This window comes from Mandrillus leucophaeus, unplaced genomic scaffold (assembly GCF_000951045.1).
Source record: "Mandrillus leucophaeus isolate KB7577 unplaced genomic scaffold, Mleu.le_1.0 Scaffold561, whole genome shotgun sequence".
In the NCBI taxonomy this organism is placed as follows: domain Eukaryota; kingdom Metazoa; phylum Chordata; class Mammalia; order Primates; family Cercopithecidae; genus Mandrillus; species Mandrillus leucophaeus.
In genome coordinates, this window is record NW_012106042.1 from 942,664 (window position 1) to 963,132 (window position 20,469).

Sequence of the window (20,469 nt, forward strand, 5' to 3'; positions counted from 1 at the left end):
AAATAAATTTTAAAAATATACGTAAACCAATTTTTGAAAACATAAATTGTCTTTTAAACAAAAATCATTATATGTCATCATGTAATGATTTTAGGAAAGTGCTAGTGTTCAAATATTGTAAAGGTTTAATACATCTTTTCTATTTCTGCTCTTTCTGAGACACACAGTCTAATATTTGTGTAAGCTGAATCTAAACTGAATTGTGACTAATCTATTCTGCTTACATTACTATAGAAACCATATTATTTTACTTGCCCAATTTAGAGAACTACATGTGTAGGCATCACAGACTTATCCTTCAAAAGTGTTATTAGTGATCCCTGACTTTCCTAAATATTAGTCAAAAAAAATTGAATAAATAAGATTCACTGCTAGATATTTCAAATAAATCTTCACTTAAAATTTGGGGATTTTAATATTTTAGGAAATAAAATACACTTGCCAATTGAACATGTTTGCCTTGATCTTATTAAAACCAACATTTAAAGTACACAAACGAGAATGAAGGATGGTATGCATTTATATAGATACTGTCAATTCAGGCCTAGTTTTCAATTTGCAATTTGCATGCTCAATTGCTCAATCTGTACGTGAGAATATGAGAACAATGGCTTCCTCTATATCTATGGCTGTACCAATTGCAGTCATCTGAAAATGTAGGCCTAATTATTCTCAGTGAATCTAGTGGTTTTGCTTCAAAGGGGCAGTTATTTTTCACATTCTTCAAAGTAACTGCTCAGATGCTATGTACCAAACATAGCAGAAAAGAAAACAAGATTGAAATAATCAATTTTTCTATGAACCACACTTTTATTTTTAAACTGCTAATGTTATACAAGCTACAGATAATCTAATCTCATTTTTCATAACCAAATTATCCAGTATGATTACTTTAATGATACATCTGAATTGAAATATGATTAGTGTGGTTATAGGCTACCCTGGATGGAATGGATAGATATGCCCAAGCAAAATGAACCCATTATTCAGGAAATTGTATAATTTGTTTTTATTATTATGATTAATATTGTTCTGCTCTATGAACACAGCCATATTTATTTCAAGTAATTCAAATTGCATAAAAATATTTCAGTGAACAAACTGCTAGCTGCTATTTTTAGACAAATAGAATTTCCTCATAGGTCTGATTTTTATCCATTTGGGAAAGGGTTGGAGGTAGGGTTGAACCAAGGATACACATACTTACACAAACACACATATACACATATACACACAGGTACATACACATATATAATACATGCATATCTATATATACATATAGATAGAAAGATGGATATCTGTATATGTTTGTATATACAAATGTCAGGAACTTAATATACTAAAGCCTATGACTTATTCATGTGCTGACTCCCCCACCAGTAGGTATTGAAGGGGCGCTATCAGGGGGCAGGAAATCTTAGTGGATTTACCACACAGACATATTATCTAAGCCACTGGGGTCAGACTATGTTGTCATTATCAGCCTCCCTGGCATTCACAAATACCTCCGAACTCCCACCAATGCCTTCATCTGCCACACTGAGCCCAAACTTCTCCCACAAGTCATCTTTCAGACGTTCTCACTGTCAACCCAATTAGCTACTGAAACTTTGCAATTCTGTACTAATTGTCGTTCCTTCCAAGCCCCTACTGCCATTCCATGGAGCTTCTATTAAATAGTCATTTATGTATCTTATGCGTTAAACCTTTCCCAAAAATATTTCAGTCAAAAGTTTACATCAACTGAAAGCCACCTTTACTTAGACACAGTCTTCACCAAAGCACTTCCCATAGGACCTAGCTCCTTTCCACTTCCTTTCACACACCAGGAGAGAGAAAATTTTTCGATTTGCTCTTCAGTGCTGCTTCCAGAATATGATTCTGCTATTATGATTCAGCAAAGTTGCCTCTACTGTAGGTCCCCACCATCCACTTATTGCCTGTGTCAATATCTAGGATCTCTTCCACCTGAACTTCAGCAACCTGCTCAGTATTTCTCTCCATCACATTTCTGCGTGACAGTCTTAGAGACTTCAATGTACGTGTTCACCTGACATCCTGGTTTGAAGACCCTCCAACATGCTGGCTACTGTGAACATCTAAATGCCTCTTCAGCCACCTCACCATTATGACCAAATCTGGCACGTAAGCAGCATTCTGAATAGTCACACTTTCAAAATCTCAGACTGAAAACTTTTTCAGTGCCAACATCAATCACCTTATCTCTTCCCTCTGATACCTTCAATATCTATGTACCACTGTGATAAAAATAATATTATAGAGTCTCCTACAAATCCATGCTGAACAACCTCGGTAGGCTTTATGGTTCTTCGGCAATCCATTTACTCATTTGCTACTAATCCCCAACCACAACTCCCACAGCGGCTACTCCAAATCTCTTCATTTCCAAGAACTCAAATTAATCCCATTTCCCTTCATTCACCTGAGAAGATGATATTGTCTTCAACTGTCCTAAGAAAGTTGAGATCTTCCTATTAAAATGTTTCAGTGTCCTACCTCACCACTTGTCAAAAAAATCTCTAAAATTTATTTTCGTTGCCACCTGTTTTTTCTTCCACCTTTCTTGTCTCACACAAAAAAAATATGTCTTCCTTCCTTGGTGAAGGCCTCTTTAATGAACCATCCCTTCAAAGACCACACACCCAGCAACTAGCACCTCTTTCATCCACATTTTTACTCTCTCCTCTACTAAGATGTCCATCTTTCATTCTACAAACTGGCTCACATCATCTTGCCAATTCTAGAAAAGAATTTAATAAAGTCTTTCCTTGATTCTATTAAACCCTTGAAAGGTCACCCTCTACTTTCATGCTGGTTGCAACAATAGTCTTTACTCACTGCTTCCCATCCTTTTCTTTTCAACCAATTGAAATCTACTTTCTTATTTAATATTGACACACTCATCACATTTAGGGCCTTTAAATATTTTCATTATCCAGGAATAGACATTTTAATGTAATGTTTAGGTATCATTACAAAGTGGTTTCACATATTTCAAAGAGTTTTTGACATTGCTCAAAAGCTCTTTGAAGTAGTAGGTATTATTATGCAAGTTTACAAATATGGTAATAGAGGCTTGGAAAGATTAAGTGAATGTTAATCTATATAATCTAATGCAGAGTTTCCAGACCTCAGCATCACTGACATTTGGGGCCAAATAATTCTTTGTTGTGGGGGTTTTCAAGTGCATTGTAGGATGTTTAGCAGCACCCCTGGCCCTTATTCACTATATATCTTTAGGAAAAAACACACATAAAAACAACAACAACAACAAAGTGTATCTCTCAATGTTAACAACTAAAAATGTCTCCAGACATTGTTAAATATCTCCTGCGAAGCAAAATTGTCCCCTTGAGAAACACTGGTCTAAATAGATACTCAAAACGTTTTTCACTACACAATATATTGGACATTATTGGCTTCATATTTTCTAGAAATGTTCTCCTTTACTTTTGTCCTTATAACATTGAACTACTTCGATTTTACTTCTGCCATTCTTTTTCTTCTCAATCTCTCTTCACTAGGGAGCTGGCAAATTATCTTAGACGAGCCTGAGAGCTTATATGTTAAATCTTGGCCCTGACTTTTGACCTTGAGTGAGTTATTTAATTTTTTTGATGTTAAATTATTTCATCTGTGAAACTGGAATAATAATAACATCCTCTTAGGAGTGATATAAGCACTTAATGAGATAAGAAAGGAAAAGAAATTAAACCGTTGACTGGTATTAACACTTATTGAGCTTATTGAGTGAATATTACAGTTCTCTTTGCCAATATAGTTTACACACTGGCTTTCTTTAAGCTTTATTCTTTATACCTCTCCACTTTTTACAAATCCCTAGGGAGTACATTTAGTCCTTTAACTGCAACTTTCTTGAAAATTCAAACAAAACCCTAAATGTATACCCTGTACTTTTCTGAGTCCCTTCTTTATGCTGTCTCTTAGTCTATCCAGCCTGTAATATCAATTATATGTTTGACTTCCTCTTCTCCTTTCTTTCTCTTTCATGGTTCCACATTTTTCTTTATATATGTTCTACCCTTTTAATTCAGCCTCCTTTCATCTGACCTATAGATTCTTTTAATCGTCTTACAAATAGTCTGTTTCTAGTGAGATAAGTTTTTTTAATTTTGGGGGTTAAAACTTTTATAATTGATTTTTCCCTAAGATAGATGACACCAGAGAATAAAATGCTTTCTCAAAGCCAAAAACTTTAGAAGTGCCAAGTAAGATCTTTGTAGATTCCAACTGACCCAATGAAAGTTTAATGATAGGTACATAAAAAACAAAAGCTGTGTAAGTTAATATTTACCAAGTCATGAATCTTGCACTAAAGAATCCAGAAGCAAAACTGTTTTCTTTATGTAAAAACACTTATCTGATTTTCATCTTCAATATAATATTATATTTTATAGTATACAGTAAAGGAACAGCAATTCTATAGCTGGGAAACTGAAAAGCATTTTTTTCCTTGGGTATATTTACACATGGAATCAACAGTATATGAATAATAAATTAGTATTGAAGCAGAATATAAAACACTAAACAAATTTGATATAAAAGTAAGAATAAAGTCTCTCATTTGTTATATTAAAGAACATTAGCTTTCACCTTAGTTTAGAAGTATTGAGTTCTATTTTATATACTTTAAACCAGATCCACACTGAATGGAAAAATTCAGTTTGGAATATGGACAAATTCACTGCAAGGTAAAATTTTGAAATCAGTTTGTAGCTGAAAAACAAAAACATAATTGAATAATGAAAGTTGCATATTACCCTACAAAACAAATCAAAAATTGAATAATATGCAAAGTTGTTAAAATAAGGAGAGCATATTCCGAGTATAGAAGAAAATGCAAGACCTAAAACAGAATATCTTCTTGCTTAGCAGAATGCATAAGAATCAAATAGTATCTTCTTACCTTAATAACATTTCCTTTATTTTTTGACATCATATATGATTGATTACCCAATTTGCCCACTTTTCCAGATTTCCAGTAATATTCGCTTGACCTTTAATATATATAAATAAGACAAAATGTAATTACTAAATATATTTCTCCCTTTAATGAAAAGAAATATAGTTTTCCTGTTTCAGGAAATGGAAATTCAGTTGTTAACATGCAAAAAAAAAAAAGCAAAAAATGAAAACGAAATATCAATAATGTCAAAATATCCTCAATAATTTTAAAATATAGCTTTATCATATTTGTGACTTTTGTGGAGAAATGAATAAAATGAAATAGACAAACACAAATGAAGAATTCTATTTCCTTGATATTCACAATGACTAAAGATAGCTTTCTTAATTTATAGGAAACTTTACAGGTCTTTATGCAATTTTAAAAGCTAAATGTCCACAAATGTAAAGAAGAAAAGTAAGCAAACCAGTACCCCAAAATATTCAGTGGATCTAGTAAGTGATGAATTCCTTGTTAAAACCTCTAATGATCTCCCACATTGAAACATAACAGAGATTACAAAGAAGGCATACTTCAGCTGTACAGTTTTTGAAGCACATTTACTTGAGCATAACAAAATATTTTTGAAGTTATCAAGCCAGAGAGTCCAATTATCATTAAAAATAATAATAAGAAAAACAGTTGCTCAACATCACACAGAATAAATAATTAAGATTGGAGCACTATTGTCTTCCTGGCTAGTGAGTGGCAGGTTCTCACTCTGGCTATTTAATATCTGTGTGACCTCAGAAAACAATGTAAAAACTCAGTCATGCTTTAAAATGTTAAGAATCGTCTAGAAAAGCTTCCACAGCTAAGAAAAACTCACTCATTAGGGTTGATTTCAGCAACTCTGATTCTCAGATGAGTATCATGATCCATTTAGGAGTCCAAACAAAGTTCGAATCAGTGAAGGTAAAAGAATTGGCCACTAGATCATTAAAAGCAGCAAGACACATAATAAACTTTGTCATCCTGGATGACATACAACATGAGATGCTCTGATTAAACCAATGCTCTAATTATTAGAGGGGCTATGTATATGAGTTATGCATATTTTTCAAAGAATTGGACTCTAAAGATAAATACTACTGAAAGTATAATGAGCACATTTGAATTGTCATTAAAGGTTAAGAAGGTACTTCTAGGTATTTGACGGTCATCACTTTAAGGACTAAACAAAAGTTAATTTAATATACAAACAGTTTGGTGATATTTAGTACCAGCAAACGGACATGAAACATGCACTCTCATACACTGTAGGGAAAGATTATAAAGTTTTGACACCTATTTGGAAGACAATTTCTCAATATCTATCACAATGTAAAATGCAAATAACATATTGACCTAAAATTACGGAGGTAGGAATTTATCCCACAAATAGCTTTGCATATGTAAGTGAAAATACATGAAGAAGCATGTTCACGGAAGCATTTATAATCATAAGACACTAAAAACATAATAAAGATCTGAGAAATAAATGCTATTATATCCACACAAAAAATACTATGTAGCCACTAAGAAAATTAGGCTAATTTTCTTATCACATCAAGGCATTCTCATGTGATAAGAGCACTAAGATATATTAAGTAAAATAGTAGGATATGAATTAATTTCCATATTTTTAGATGAACTCATCTGTAAAAAAAAAGTAAAAGACACAATATATTCAACAGATATACTCACTGAAAACAAAATACATTCATATACACGTATATATGTAGACTTATACAAAGATAAGACATTTGTGGAGAAAATTTTTAGTCATTAAAACGGGTGCTAGAAAATGGGCTGGGAGTTAGCCTAGAACTAAGAAGAGAGAATTTCCATCACATAATTATTAGTTCTGTTTGTTATCATTTATATTATTTTATAAGAAAACAATAAATTCAGTAAAATTAGTACAAATATATAAGCACAATATTAGAAAGTTTTCATTAATAAAATTTCAGCTAACTAGCATTTGCTAAAAATATTTTAAATATACTTAAGGGTTTGAGTTATATATATATATATATATATATATCATAGCATTTATTTTTCAGATCTTCATTATGTATATATATGTGAACTCTTGCTCCCAAAAGCCTTTGAATAAATAAAAATGACTCTAAACATAAACTGGTGTTTATTTGCTATTGATGGCAATTTTCTGAGAGCAAAAGGTAAAGTGTGCACTGCTGTAGTAAACATTCCAGACCATAAATCAATGAAAAGCAAAAAGTTAAATAAAAAGGAAATAAGAAAAAATAAGACCCAATAATGTTCAGAAGAAACAAAAGTAATGGTAATTTTAAAGAGCAACATGCCTCATCTAAGTGGCACAAAAACAAAAAAGTAGAAGGCCTTTGCTATTGCTCGTTCATTAAAGTCAGAAATTATCCATCCATTAAATGCTTTTATTGGAATGACAACAGTATATAAAATCGTTCTTTAAATAATTTAGTTGATTCATCTAAAATTCTCTAAGAGTTTCACCCACTCTCTTTCTTCCTTTTCTTTGCTTCTTGTGGATCGGAATTCTTGCAGTTTCTTCTCCATCTCTTGGTTCTCAAACTCTAACTGTACTTTCTCCATTCGCAGTTCTTGAGCATTTCTGAAGACAAGATTTAAATGGAGTAAGCAGAAAAACAAGCAAAGCCAAAATAATTTTATATAATCTTTTCCTATTAAATTAGAATCATGAATAATAAGTAAAATATTTTACCTATTTCTTTTGTACTACTCTGAAATCTGGTTTTTAAAGTTAGCATTTGCCTTCCATCAAAATCCTGAGGCAAATTATCTCTTCAAATCTTAGACTTTTGTTTTAATTATTACATTGCTAGGGGTTTCAAAATTATAATTAACTTCATATATAAGGCATGTTTTTATATATACACAAATATCTATGACATACAAACAGAAAACAAAATAAAAATATTTTCTAATTTTCATATTGTTTTGCCTCCAATGTAGTCAAGTAGTTTGAAGCATAGTATTTAAAACAATAGACAAAATATACATTTTTGCTGAGCTGGTCATCTCCGAAATTTTAAACCTCTACCTTTATTTCATATATGTATGATGAGGGGGAAAAGGTAGTACCTGTTTGAGACCTATTAAGAAGAAAGCCCCGATTAATGGTTTTGGTACAGGAATTTCTGTACAAGAGATTTTTATAATATCTGAAACTCACTAAGCTTTTGACAATAGACGTTTTCTTCATTTTATGAAGTCTGGTTATCAGTATTAGCCACCGACTCTTTCTTTCATAGATCTAAGCAAACTAATTCTCTAGCTTTTACTATTATACGTCCAAATCTCTTCCTTCAATATTACATTAGTGTTTTACTACTATCAAGCAGTGTGGGCACCCATGCATGCTATGGCATGGAACAAAATCAAGGCATAATGAAGCTCAGAAAGGAGAAATCTTTCTAGAGGTAGCAAGCAATTACCAAAAAGCAAGTGGGCCAAGGATATGTGCCAAGCAGACACAATCCAGGAAGATATACAGAAAGTGATAGGAAGGGCTGTCCAGAGGGTTCAGAGAAACTGGCTAAGATATAGAAAGAGAGGCGTTTATTTTCATTGTATCTAGTCCACAATGAGTAATGCAGCTTCTACGGCAAATAAACACTGCTAGGTAATAGAATGTGAAATACAATGGAGCTTCAAGTATTGAGAGGAATAGAGAAGCATGAAAGTAATTGAAATATAGTGGAATAGGGCTGTCATTGCGGAAGTACAGGGGGTTACCTGGGCACAAAGAAAGAGCACATACCCCAGTCCTGTGAATTCAGAAACAGTTCCTGGAGAAGGTAAAGGATGAGCTGAGACCTAAAGGATGAAAGGACTTAGCCAGTCAAAGGGCAGTGATGAGTGTAGTGTTCCAGAAAGAAAGGAGTGTGGACACAGGTAGGAAAGAGTAATGGGTGGGTCAAGGAACTGGAAGTTCTCTGTGACCAGATATTAAGTGCAGAATACAAAAAGTAGCAAAAAATCAAACTGCTGAAGTGGACAGGATCATGAAGAGCCTTGTAAGCCATGATGAGAAATTGGGATTTATATTGCATGAACAATGAGGATCATTAAAGGGTTTTAAGAGAATTGATCAGACTTGCATTTAGAAAGATCACTCAGGCTGTATCAAAGGAAGTCAATTAGAGGGTACAACGCTGGAAGCAAGACAACCAATTAGTAGACTATTCCAGTAATCCAACTAATAGAGAATTTGGGCTAGTCTGACTGAGCAGGCGCAATGGAGAGAAAAATTGAGCTTTTGAGAAATGTAAGAAAATAGAATTAACAAGTTGGAAACTGACCAGAAGTAGGTGACTGATTAGAGAGGGAAAAAGGAAGAAATCTAAAATAATTCCATGTTTCTTATTTGAGCTGTCAGGAGGACAATAGTGTCTTTTCCTGAAACAGACCATTCTGAAATGGGCTGCAGGTACAGTTCAGGATGAGTCTCACAGTTTATCTCCCTGCCTAAAGTCTTGACAGTCTACCATACTTCACAAACTGCTTACAGGAGAAGGGTTGAAAGAACAAATATGATTGTGTCACTCATTTGCTTAGAAGACTTCTCATGTTTTTGAAGTCCCACTGTGGTAGAGGAAAAGGGTAAGGGTGAAGAAAAAGACTGGCCTACTGACCAAGTGGTCAAGTTTATGGTCAAGATTGGATTGTATGGATCTCACACAAAACAGAGGATTCCACATGGAGATAATGTTATACACACAGTTATAAAGGGAAAGCAAGGCCACTGAGGGAAGCTAACGTTGATCCTCAGCTTTATTTATTTAATTTATTGTTTAAGAGATTTCTTTAAGATTTCCAAAATGATCAGTTCAGCAAAAATATGTATGTTGCCTATATAGAAAAAAAAATTGTTGTTTTAAATATTATGCATCAAACTATTTGAATATATTAGAGTCAATACAGATGGTGTGAAAACTAGAAAATAATTTCTAATCAACAGAACAAACCCAAGGACTAGAAAGAGGACTGAAATGGTTTAGGGGCTGGGAAAGAGGTCGAGAGGACTGGAAGAACACCAGAACGTCAGACAATATAAAGACAATGTCCAACAAGAACAGGCTTGGAACAAGGAAAAAGTGAGAAAGGGAACTCTATGGTAATTACCATGAGTGGGTATTCCTGTGCTGGCTTTTAATGGTTTGTGGATCAGGGAGATGGACAGACCAGGGAATAGTGATTCCAACTTATTTCCAAACTCTTTACTATGACATACAAGTTAGTTATCATCTAGACCCTGCTTTTTTCTCCACCTTTCTTCTTAGACAATTGGATATGTCTGAGAAGTCCCCAAAATCATGTGGTCTCTGTGCCTTTGCGTAAGTTTCACCCAATAACTACCCAACTAACTGCATCTCTCACTCAGAACTTGGGTACTTCCTCGCTCCTGCTCTAGCAGTTTCAGCCATGTTCTCTCCTAGTCCCTTGCCTGTACACATCACACCATGCTTCATTCTGTATTGTCAATGTAACTGTACTCATTCATATTCTCTGTAAGCTTTTGGAGTACCAGGACTATCACTTCTTGCTTTTGTAGCCATCATTCCCTAGCACAGTATATAGAAAATGCACACTTAATAAATGTTTGTTGGCTGAATGTTTATAGGTATAGACATATGGCCTGAAATATGTCACTGAAATCAAATAATGCATGCCCCTTTTACTTTTTCTATTAACAAAATTTGTAGTCCTAGCAATTAGATAGCACCTCTCCCCCCAAAAATATGGTATAGTAATAATGATAATGCCATATATTTTTATAACATTTCCAGTTTACACAATGCTTTTATACCCAGTATCTCAAAGGTGAAGAGAGCATTAGAATAGCTTTGAAGATATCAAATAACCACAAAGCTATTGATCTGGATCAAAAAACTCAGAAACTCAAATTAAGAATGGTAGTCTGGCCCGGGTGCAGTGGCTCACACTTGTAATCCCAGCACTTTGGGAGGTAGAGGTGGGAGGATTACTTAAGGTCAGGAGTAAACCAACCTGGCCAACACGGCCAAGCACTGTCTCTATTAAAAATACAAACATTAGCCAGGTGTGGTAGCACGCGCCTGTAATCCCAGCTACTTGGGCGGCTGAGGCAGGAGAATCGCCTGAGCCAGGGAGGCGGAGGTTGCAGTGAGCCGAGACCATGCCAGTGCACTCCAGCCTAGGCAAGGGAGCAAGACTTCATCTTAAAAAAAAAAAAAAAAAAAAAAAAAAGTCTGCCCTCATCCCATGCTGGCTGCCTCTTACTGATATTTAAGAGGAAAGCCCTAAGTATTTCCAGTGACTGTAGGTGACATCATAGACAAACAGGGAGCTATACTCTCCCACACCCCTGCAATGTCATAAAATTCCCAGGATGCCAGTAATTGTTTGGCTCTGGCTAAATGCATCTCCCTGTCATCTAGGACAGACCTCTCCTAGAAAAGGTCAATTCAACATAATGTCCTTTATGTAAAGGGCTAAAGTATGCAGTGCTTTCTATTCCTGGTTAGGGGTCTCTCACCCCAATAGTCTCCCTAAATTTCAGGATAATCCTTACTTAACTTTGAATAAGGGCCATGAAAAATATGTTTAACATTCTATTGCATTACTTTAATAGGTAATGAACCAAACTTTTATAACTTGTCACATTGGTTCTTGTGGAATAAATGTTTTTAATCCTCATTTTTAAACTATTATAGATGTATAGTATTTCAAAGCTATATTCTTATAGATAAAAATACAAGAATGTGAAAAATGAAGATAAGAATTCACAAAATAGTCAAAATTACAATATACAGAAGCTTTGCAACTATTCCTATTAAGAAATATATATTAACTCACCTATATTTTAGCTTTACAGAATTTCCAGGTTTTCCCCATGGAAGAACTACAAAATCTTTTGTGTTCATGATTACCACCTTAATGTTGTCTAAAAGTTATTCTGATTTGTAAACACTTCTGTAAAAGTAACAAAGACAAAAGAATTATGGCAGAGTTGAAGCAGTATAAGTTACAAATTCAAAACTCCATATAGTTCAGCAATGTTTTTAAAACTTTATGAGGGAAGAGGCTGAATCAAAGTTTAAACAGCAAAAATTATACACTGTTAGCCCTTTGTCCCCTGCAGCCACGTATCAACCAAAGAATCAAAAATATTAGAATAAAAAAATACAAAAAATGTACAACTATTTATATTTTATTAAGTATTATAAGTAAGCAAGAACTTATTTAAAGTATACAGTAGGTTATGTGTAGGCTATATGAAAATACTATGCCATTTTATATAAGGAACCTGACCATTCTTAGATTTTGGTGTTTGCAAGGTGTGAGGGTGTTACTGGAACCAGTCTCCTGTGGAAACCTAGAAATTACTGTATTTTAAATATAAGTTATGTAAGTATTTATGTACTAATAAAGTTAGACATGTATTATGTCTGATGGAATTAAAATTTCACCAATATTTATGTACAGCTGACCCTTCAACATATAAAGGTTAGGGGCATCAATCCCCCAAAAATCTGTGCATAACTTCTAATTTCCCCAAAATTTTAGTATTAGCCTATTGTTCATCAGAAGCCTTACTGATAGCATAATCAATGAATACATTATGTATGTTATATGTATGTGTATACTATATTCTTTTAAAAAGTAAGTTAGATAACAGAAAATGTTATTGAGAAAATCATAAAGAAGAGAAAATGTATTTACTATTTATTAAGTGGAAGTGAATCATGATAGGGGGCTTCACACTGAGTAGGCTGAGGAAGACGAAGAAGAAGAGGAGTTGGTCTTGTCTCAGGAGTAGCAGAGATGGAAGAGATAGAGGACATGGAAGGGGAAGCAAGAGGGACAAGCACACGAGTGTAACTATTATTTTTTTAAAATTATTTATAAGTGGATCTGTGCAGTTCAAACCTATGTTGTTCAAGGGTCAACTGTATAACGAAAGACTAGGGAAATATTCAACTAAAAGTGGAGGATGCATTCATTAAAACAAACTAAAGCACGTATTCTGGCTCTTTCTATCGCTAAGGCTATAAAAGTATACCAAGTATTTGTTCTATCTAAAAATAATATCCAAGGCCATGCAGAGAGAAATGAAAAGAATCTTTGAGATACAATCTAAACCCAATAATCTTTATATATATATATATGGCAATATAAAATGAAAATTAAGGTATGTAATAATTACCCAAAGGCATTCTAATATCCTCATTTATCAAAGAAAATTTTAATGATACTCTTTGGCTAAAATCAGAAATTAGCATATTTTAGAAAGAATATTTCAACAAGAAATGAAACAAAAAGGACTTTCTGCTTAACTTGAGTTAACCAGAAAATTACATTATTCAGAACACCCTGTTTCCCAAGTATCCCAATTATTCATGGTTCTATAATAATTTACTCTGTAATACTGAATTACTAAGTCACATGAACAACTATTAGATTTTTATAGGAATAAAAATTTCCAAGTTCTAAGAGCTTTTAAAGGAATATGAATCAATATTATAGTGACCATAGACTTAAATGCCCACACCATTTGATGTTGTCATTTATTTATTTGTTCCTATGTGTGTCCTCATAACCACAATAAACATGCATTAAGCTTCTGCTATATACAAGGCAGTGTGCTGAGAGGTATGGAGAGGAGTCAAGGCCCAAGGAGGTTTGTTTTCTGAGCTCAAATGGTTTAGAGTAAAATAGGGCATATACGACCCTAAATAGAAAAGCCATAAAACAAGGTAAAAAATATAAGGGCTATAAAATTTATACATGTGATAATATAGGAAGTGAAAGAAAAGAGAGAATTCAGCTGGTTAGCTTTTAAGTAAAGCTTTGAAGGAGAAAGGAGGCTTAAAGATAAAAATATGGATTAGATGAATATTCCATACTGTTGGAAAGAATAGCTCTTGAATAAGGAACTAATGAATAGTTACACTTGCTTGGTGTGCAGGTTACATGGAAGAAAAAAAATAAACATGAATTTAGATATAGTGGCTGAGGCCCAATAATAAGTGGCTTTAAATGTCAAGTTTATAGCATTTGGAATTTATTCTGTAGCTAATAAGAGTCTAATAGGGATGCAGCAGGGAAAACATAAGTCTAGAAGCTTTGCTCTAAGACTTAAGGAAGGAAAGCACCAAAATTGGAGTTACCTAATAAAAGGCTATTGCGACATCAAAGTCTGCATAACCAAATGAGTGATTCTTCATTGTTGTTCCTTTGGGAGACTATCTTATATTTCAACGATGCAACCACTGATTAAAAACATTTTTGCAACACCTCTTTTGAAACTGTCTACAGAATCCATTTTACATCTGGGCACGGTGGCTTATGCCTGTAATCCCAGAACTTTGGGAGGCTGAGGTGGGCAGATGACTTGAGGTCAGGAGTTCAGGACCAGCCTAACTAACATGGCAAAACCCCGTCTCTACTAAAAATACAAAAATTAGTCAGGTGTGGTGGTGTATGCTTGTAATCCCAGCTACTCAGGAGTCTGAGGCATGAGAATCACTTGAACCTGAGAGGTCGAGGTTACAGTGAGCCAAGATTGCACACCACTGCACTCTTCAGCCTGGGTGGCAGAGTGAGACCCTGTCTCCAAAAAAAAAAAAAAAAAGAATTATCACCAACAAACACACAAATCCATTTTGTTGTGGCTCATTTGAAATTAAAAATGATTGTGCAACAGGAGCAACTATTTTTTTCACTCAAACCTACCTCCAAATTACTTGGACTATCTCCAAAAATTAAATCTAACCTGAAAGGGTAGATCTTCACCATTTTGGAGGAAATTCTCTAGGAATTTACTCTCTGAAGATAATTGCAAAATGGAATTACACAAAATAATTACTACATTTTAAATAAGGTAGTGGTTGCATCATGGGACTAATTATATTTGTACGTTCAATCCACAAACATGTACTTAACTGTTCCTTCGTGATCCCTATTAGTGGTCCCAGGTATTGAAGTCACTGTGGCAAATAACATGGTGTCTTCCCTTGAGACCTTCACAATCAAGGGGAAATCCACACAAGCAACCACAATATCATAGGGCATTTTGATAGAAGAATCTATAGGAGGCGTCTCACTCAGACTCAATTTTCAACCACCAAGTCCTGTCTCTCAAAGCTAAATTAAGTGTCAAAGAGAAAGAAAGATACCATAGGAATGGAAAACTAAGATTTGGTTTGCTTTTTGGGAGGGAGGTGATAGCATTTTCAAGTGTAATCCCCTTTTTCTCCCTCATTTTTGTAGGTAGTATTTTTGTCCCATTTTTATCAAATAGCAGCTAGCAAAGGTACCTTTCAAAAACCTCCAGGAATAATCCTGATCCATAACATGGAATCTGTATTGCTTTCTGATCATATTCAGGGAATCCAAATACTGGCCTCTTGCCTACAATCGATAACTTTGTCACAAAAACTTCCATAATGCTATTATTATCATTAAAGAGATAAAATAATCCCCAAAGTCAATCTGTCTGATTATTAAAATAATCTAAATTGCTATAATTTTGCTTACACATTGAGATATACAATATAATTTTATGTGTATGTATATATATAAAGCTAAACTGATATATGATTGACTTTACCGATACAAAAAATGAACAAACATCTGTAAATCTCATTACAATAAGATGACTGAGATTTGTAGCTCTGCTTATAATGTTATTTAACCAATAAATGGTCTTATTCGAGGGGAATTTCACTTCACTGTATGCGATTAGTAAGCCTTCTTCTCAATTATGTACTTTATCAAGTCACCTACATAAGCCAATTTCCTTGTATGAAGAAAAAGGGGAGATTATCATTCTGAGTCATATTATTCTGCCTGTTTCCTTTTGTAAAGCCAACAAAGAATTTAGTCACCTTTCTTGGGATAGCAAGGATATAACAATGTCAGCAGCAAGAATAGTAAAGCACAAAATTTTAAGCACCTAATAAAACCAGAGGAATACAGATAAACTCCTTATTATGCAAAACTTATACTTCCTTGTGTCTTTTGGTCAAATTTTTTATAACTAAATACCAAAAATTTAGTAGTGATTTGGAAAAATTTCTAGTTCCTGATTAGACTACATTATTTTTCTGTCTACAACCCCATTTTTCCTCACACATAATACCCAATATAACCCAAAATTGTCCAAGATGGTTTGATGATCCTTCTACACGTGTTCCTATTTTGAGAAAGCAACCCCCACATCAAAACCTACTGCCACAGAATGGAAACAAGGAATTTACAACGCTCTATACAGCTAGAAACTCAGAGCATTCCGCTAGAGGTGCAGGAGAACACCATTGGCAGAAAGGGAGGTTTAGGAAACCGCTGTTTACAAGAAGGGCCACTTTTTGTAATTGGAAACTTATCTAAAGTTAGTTAATTCTTCTAATGACACAGATCATGTTAGGCTCAAAACTTAAAAACCATACCGTAGGTAGGGATTTTTCCTTACTGAAGCAATATTTTGAAAGGGTGTAATTAGCAAGCAACTTTGGGTGAACTAACATGTTTAGGCATTTAGTACCATAGTACTTAGAAATCACAGACCCAAGAAAGAAATGTTAAATAAGAATTTAAAATAGTTGCTTTTAATAATTAAAAGAATTTTAATTTTAACATTTCCTCTATCTAATTATCGTTATTTTAAGTATATATATTTTAAAATATTTTAAAAATTATAAGGCAAGAACTGATAATACATGATTCCTAGAATAGTATCTTGTGCTGGAGTGTCCTACTAAATAAATGTGTGCCACATTCTCATAGCAAAAATTCTAAAAGTAAAGCAGGTATTGATATGGTTTGGCTGTGTCCCCACCCAAATCTCATCTTGAATTGTAATCCCCATAATTCCCACATATGGTGGGAGGGCCCTGGCGGGAGATAACTGAATCATGGGGGCAGTTTCCCCCATGCTCTTTTAGTAAGTTCTCACGAGAACCCCCTTCACTTAGCTGTCATCCTTCTCTTTCCTGCCACCATGTGAAGGATGTGTTTGCTTTCCCTTCTGCCATGAGTGTAAGTTTCCTGAGGCCTCCCTAGCCCTGCAGAACTGTGAGTCAATTAAACCTCTTTCCTTTGTAAATTACCCAGTCTTGGGTATGTCGTCATAGCAGTGTGAGAACGGACTAATACAGGTATTGACTTCAGGTTGCATTCAATCTTTCAGCCAAACAAGATATCTGATAATAAAATACTGCTTCAAGGCACTAAATGGTACCCAAGTCGTCCATTTTTTACCCTCTATAGGCAGGTTCTCTTGAGAACAACTGAGAGACTTTACCTTTAGATATCAAGGGACAAGATACCATTTTAAAGTACTTTCAATTAAAAATAATAAGCAATATTAAAAGGTGTTGAATTTAAGGTCAGAAAACCTAGGTATCCTAAATTCACTGGATTTAAAGTCAGAAGACCTTTGCACGCTAGAAATTCTCTGAACTTCAGCTTATCCACGTAGAAAATGGTAAGGACACTCTCCCCCTCTAATTTGCAGGATATTAAATAAAAGGTATCTGATTTGTGACCTGACTTATCTAGCTGTGGGCTCCTATAAGACCTCCAGAGAGCTCATGGTTCAGGGAAAGGGGTAGCCTTAGAAACTACCTAGAGAAGGAACAGCCTTAGAAACTACCTAGAGAAGGAACAGCCTTAGAAACTACCTAGAAAAGAAAATGGAGCATCAAGGTTCTACTTTACCCTTAGCATCTCTGATTTCATCTTTTTTACTTAATGAGCTTTAGTGTTTACCTCTCTGCTCACCAAGTTTTATTCTATTCAATGCTCAACTCGAAGGCCGCCTGTATCATGCAGTTTCCCTCCATCGAAACCAAGCTTCTCCTCGTATACAAAGACCATGTCTATTAAATTCATTTGCTATTGTATGTTACCTTGTGTTATTTTTTGCATCTTTGTTTATATAGATTTTGTTTCTCTAAGTAGCCCAAATATTTGAGGGTAGTCCTACCATTGACCTTTGAAACCCCAACAATCAGTACAGTCCCTACACATAATGTAGTGCCAATAATAATGTGCTAAGCAAGTAATTTTTTTCTACTGCTTTTAGTTTTTTGCACAACCTACCCTATGGAACAAGATTAAACACACCCTCTTTCCCACTTCAACTAACGTGTCTGTTTTATTTTTTCAATGTTTCCTACCGATCTTGATGAGCAATCAACAAATATACACTGAACTCTCTTCCTGCCGGGAGTCAGGTTAAGCACTGAGGAACAAGGTCAACCAGACAGGTATAATACCAGTCTTCACTGAACTTACACTCTGGTGAGGGAAGTAGGTAAAAATGAAAAAGCAAATAAACTAATTGCAAGAATTATTAAGTGTCTTGAAAGACATGAAGGAACTACTTTCAAACAATTTATTTGTAATACAATTGGTAAAATTATGGAAAGTCAGGGCAGGTCTCTGTGTAGACTATAAGATAAGCTAAATTAGAGAAAGGCAGAGGGAGTCTTTACGTTCGCATAAACATACAGTTTGTATAACTTTAATCCTGTGTAGCTTCAACTTTACTATTTTTTTAAATGAGCTTTGCTAACTTGAGATTTTAAGTCAAGCTATAAAATATATATAACTGAACCTTATATACCTGAGTCTCTCTACTGCTGATTTTGGGAAGAAAAAAATAAACATCCACAACTTCAGATGTTTCAGGAATTGGGCATCTCGCACCATAGTCTACTTGTGAGTAAACTTTAAGGACGTGGGTGCATGTGAACGCGCAGGCAGACTAAAGGCTACAAGAGGGGATGAAACATGGTTTCTCAGGGTGCCAAATTTTTCATAAGGTGCAAATGACTTCAAAGGATAAAAGGGGCTAGTATTTGAAAGGGTCGGGCTGCAGAAGGGGTACAACTGATGAAGTTCCCCTGTCTGGGGTTCACTCTTGATTCATTTATCCATTAGCATCTTGGGCTGGGAAGTCTTTGATGTATACCAAAGGCTTTCAACTCCTGAGGCCAGGGCCCCGTCCTGCTGCCTGCAGGCCTGGCGCTATGTCAGCATATGGCAGGGGCTCAGGAAACACCTCCGCTTTCCAGCCGCGCTGCCCGCTTTGCTCACTGCACCAGCTAGCCCCGGCTTGCGGCCCGCTAGGCGGACTCAGAGACGCTCCTCTCCCTCATCCACCCTCAGCCAGACAACCCACCTGGAGACCCCAGCCTCTCGCATCACCACCGCCGGCGGGCCGCGGATAGCTGCAGGGAGTTTCCGTCTTGGTCTCCTTAGTTACCGCGTTACCTCGGTACCCATAGCAACCAGAAAGCTGGGTTCTGCCACTGTCCGCCGGCAGAGGGCGAAAAGGAGCCTGAGAAATGAGAGAGGAAGGGGCGATCACAGGAAGGAAAGGGCGGAAAAACTCAGCAGGCTCTGGAAGCCTGCCAGAGATGATCTTGGAGATTAGGTATGTGCTAAACCTGAGCAAGTGTCATATTCCAACCACGAGTGAGAGACTTATATGTCATATTTGATTCTTCCTCATAGCAAGCTACTTTAAATCTAAAAAAATTAAGGCACAAAAAATGTGACTATCTTAATCCAAAATTACAAAGCTAACAAATGGCAGACCCACAAATTAATTCAAGGAGTTTAGTTTCAGAACTCCCACATATATGCTATGTTTAAATGATTTATCAAAGGCTACCATGGGCAAAGTCAATAGAGAATCCAGGTCTCTTCAAAAGTCCAGAACTCTCTTTTCTTTGTACCAAATACATGACCCATGGAGTCTAATATATATAAAACAAAAAGCAAAAGCAAATACATGTGTGCACGCACGCGCGCACACACACACACATAATTAACCCACAATTCTCAACACAACTATTCTGTTCTGAGCAAAGCTGCACCTGTAGTGAATTTATCTTTGGCTTCCTAAATATGCTGGGTTTTTTCTCCCATTTTAAATATTGCAATTAGGATGCATGGATGGTACTGCACTGTATACGCTTCTATGCTTAACCACATTGCATCTATCTTGGTACCAGACTAACAATCCTAACTATTACAGTTATGTACTAATCTTTGCACCATTACTTTTGACATTACTATGTCCGCCAATACCCATTTAAAAAAATTAATGATTTCACTTGGTGTATTCAATTATATAAGATTATAACCACTATGGACAAGAGAAGACAATGGTAGTCTTCTGGTTACGAGTCTGAGTTTTGGAGTCTGGCAGATTCGAGATTGAGTGCCGGTACTGCCACAACTTACTTGCTGTGTGACCATGAGCAAGTAACAAAGCTGAGTCTAACTGCTTAAATGAGATAACAGTACACTTAGTCCATACGTAAAGTAGTATGGAAGAATAAATGAAACAATAAATATTAAGTATTTAGCTCTAAGTCAGGCCCATATTGAGTGCTTAATAAACAGTAAGAAACAGTGGTGCTGGTATGGCTATGATGGTTGCTATTATCATGTTCATGGTATAACTTTACCAAGTCCTT

The 20,469-nt window shown here is 35.2% G+C and overlaps 1 protein-coding gene across 1 annotated transcript in view; it reads right to left on the reverse strand.

The window, feature by feature from the left end:
- Positions 1–20,256, reverse strand: part of ZBBX (zinc finger, B-box domain containing) — a 143,378-nt gene extending 123,122 nt beyond the window's left edge. The window contains exons 1-6 of the mRNA XM_011998231.1: positions 20,234–20,256; positions 19,164–19,322; positions 18,606–18,753; positions 11,831–11,947; positions 7,470–7,583; positions 4,949–5,039 (exon numbers count right to left, since the gene is read on the reverse strand). Coding sequence (XP_011853621.1) covers positions 4,949–5,039; positions 7,470–7,583; positions 11,831–11,898 — 273 coding nt within the window. The 5' untranslated portion in view covers positions 11,899–11,947; positions 18,606–18,753; positions 19,164–19,322; positions 20,234–20,256. The remainder of the gene's footprint in view (positions 1–4,948; positions 5,040–7,469; positions 7,584–11,830; positions 11,948–18,605; positions 18,754–19,163; positions 19,323–20,233) is intronic.
- Positions 20,257–20,469: the final 213 nt, after the last annotated feature.